Source organism: Plasmopara halstedii, assembly GCF_900000015.1.
Source record: "Plasmopara halstedii genome assembly, contig: Scaffold_3139, whole genome shotgun sequence".
Classification (NCBI taxonomy): Eukaryota; Oomycota; class Peronosporomycetes; order Peronosporales; family Peronosporaceae; genus Plasmopara; species Plasmopara halstedii.
Window position 1 is genome coordinate 2,011 of NW_020190042.1, and position 3,034 is coordinate 5,044.

General features: G+C 39.3%; 1 protein-coding gene across 1 annotated transcript; it reads left to right on the plus strand.

The window, feature by feature from the left end:
* Positions 1-351: 351 nt before the first annotated feature.
* On the plus strand, positions 352-819 carry PHALS_08111 (SMI1/KNR4 like domain; the record flags this gene model as incomplete). The annotated part of the gene is made up of 1 exon (XM_024721695.1): positions 352-819. One exon carries the CDS (start codon positions 352-354, stop codon positions 817-819), a length of 468 nt encoding a protein of 155 aa, XP_024586768.1.
* Between the last annotated feature and the right edge of the window lie 2,215 nt (positions 820-3,034).

Consider the following 3,034-nt stretch of genomic DNA (forward strand, 5'->3'; position numbering starts at 1 on the left):
TACTTATTTCAAACTGCGATATAAGGAAATACCAAGAATTTTGGAGTCAATAATCTGATATGCATCGGGTTCCTTAAGTTAAAGCAAGTTATATAGAATAAAAGAAGTGGGAAAGTTACCGAAAATAGATGAAACCTGGATTAAAGTATTTCCTGAGCATGTGAATTATAAAGGAGAAGCAATAATACATTAACATGTAGATTTTGGGACATATGCTATACCCGAACCTGGGCGTACTCATGTTGGCAATGGCGATGTTTGGCATACGAATTGGGAGTAATAATTGTGTTAATAACACTAAATGAAATTGAAGTTAAATTAAATGAGAAGTTCTCTCCTTTTAATGGAGAGATGGATGATTTGATTTTGAAAAAAAGAATATCGCCTGTAAACAATATCAAACTTTCTGAGGAAAGACTTCGTGTGAATTTCCCAAAGGATTTTATTGAGTTTGTCAATAATTATGATGTTGATAACTTCTCTTTGGGGAATATATCTTTCGGCCATGGTGGTGATTATTTGGAGAAAATAGTCAGTATTAACAATGATCAGTTTAGCCATTGGTGGATTGGCGAGCATAGACCGGATGGTGTGTTATGTGTTGCAATATCAGACCCTTATACTATTTTACTTAATACTCATGATGGCAAAGCTTATGCTATTACAAGTGAGCAAACTATGGATGGATGGGAATCGATAGCTGATAGTTTTGAGCTATTTATCAGAGGTGTTGGTTCGCATGTTTTAAAAACATGTCCTTTATCGGAAATTATCAAGTTAACAGGGGCGAGGGATACTTCATTTTGGAATGATATCTGATGGCGTTGTCTGGTGATAATTTATATATTACTGCGTTGAATGTTTTTTTGAAACACTATCAAAAATAGTGAAAGAAATAATTTCCAAAATTGTTGTGGTGGTGTGGGTATTAAACCAACTTGCGAACTCAGTCCTTTTGTATAATTTAATACGAGCACAACCTTTACAAAAACCCGCATCTGTAGATGCGTTAGGGTGAAATTACTATGTATCTTACTGATTCAGAAAATAAACTAACTGTATACGAAATAAATGCTTTCAATACGATTTTTGATAATCAACTTCCCGCTTCATTTCTTGATTTTTATCTAAAAAATAATGGAGGACATCCTCATAAAAATAAAGATGGTAATCCGTTTATGCTTGGCGGGTTTAACCCTGTAAAATATGGTGACCTGCCTATAGAACAACTCTACCGTGACCTTGTTGAGTCGTTTGGCGAATTGAGGAATATGGTCCCTTTTGCATATGATGACGGGGGGAACTCTTTTCTACTATCTCTCAAATCTGATGATTCATTAGGGAAGGTGTTTATTTTTTTCATGGATGATAAAGAAGTTGCATTGGTTTCTGGCTCGTTCTCAGAATTTTTAGAGGAATTGTTTCTTTGAAAGCAATGAGGTAGTGTATGAAATTCACAAAAGTGAGTTTGTTATTATCGAAAACTAAAGCAAAGTATGCAGTTAAAATATTAAATGACAGTCATTAATTTAATTATTGTAAATTTAATAACTATGCTTGCGTCTGGTTTGTTAATGTTTATTGGTAATTGTTGATATTTTTAGATATAAAAGCCAAGATTAAAACCGTAAGCTTCAATGTACGTATAAATTAATGTTAATGCTGAAGAATAGCATGTCAAATGGCAATGTGTGCAAGAGCAGAATTTGGAAAGGTATAGCATTTAGATGTTTGATAAATTTTATTACATAGCTTCAGATTGATGACGATAGAAGGAAGGAATAAATGCAACGATTGATGGGGGACGGTTACGAACCTTATGTTAATAAGTTTAATAACAGGCTTATATATTCATTACCTGTTGAATCGGGATTTGTCAGTTTTCATTTTGAGTTTGATATTCTTCAGACCGATCTTGACGTCCTGCTGTCCGATCATTACCGGCGGGCCGTCCTGGAAGTGACCGCACACACTTTGCTCCAGCGTTCGACGTTGAAGGGACACAAACGATTCACTCAGAACGATTTTGATAACCTTATCGCCACTACTCTTCATGCATCGCAAGAGCATCTTAGCGCATTCATTTCTCAGATTAATCGGGAGCACAATATTTCGATTGAACATTATGTTAATGACATAATTAATAGACGCTTAACTAAAGGATGAATATACCGAACCCAGATAAGGTCAAGATTATTGTAATAATAACGCTGGATCGATAGCTCTTTTCAACCTCGTGCTGCCCGAAAAGATCAAATCGATTTTTTCGTGAGAAGCGCTCAGGTGGTTCTGTTTTTCCTTGAGTAGCTTCCCACAAACGCTTATCTGTCGGTGTCGTCCAGTGTGGAGGATGCCTATCTTTTACCTTGCTAAACATTTTGCCGGGAGCTGGAGGCAGGTAAGGAAACAGAATCAGGATGAGCTCGCGTATTGTCACGCTTTATCTCATTGCCTGGCGCTCTTCATTGCATCCTGCTTCCCCGGGTTGCATTGCTGTTTTGTACCGGGAAGATAAAAATGCCCCGATGGATCCGGATCTGTTCCGCCCGGACAACCCGCTCGGCCATTAGATGAGGCGGTGCCATCAGAACCGTTTCCGCCATCAGAGCCATTTCCTCCATCACCACCCTTACCGCCATCAGCAGCATTTACAGCGAATGCACTGAGTAAGAGCAAACAGGCAATAGCGCGCTTATTCATCAAAACCTCCATTGTTCAACCCATAAACATTCTGGAAAATACTCCCGCGAGGTTTCCTTTCGGAACATTTCACAGGTACACCTCACGTCTGACTTTCAATATTCTCTCTGACCGCCTTCAGCGTCCTTTTACGGATCCAGCCGCTGCCCGCCCGGATTACCAGCCAGTAAGCTGTCATCCTTAGCCGAGTGCTTCTGTCCGGACAATAGACGAACGTTTCCGTACAGAGTTCATGTTGCCCTGGCGCCAGTTCCGTTATCCGATAGCGAAGTAACAGTTTCGCACTGCCCGGAGCGGCTGGCGTCTGAAAAGCACTGGCATCCGGCACGTCTTC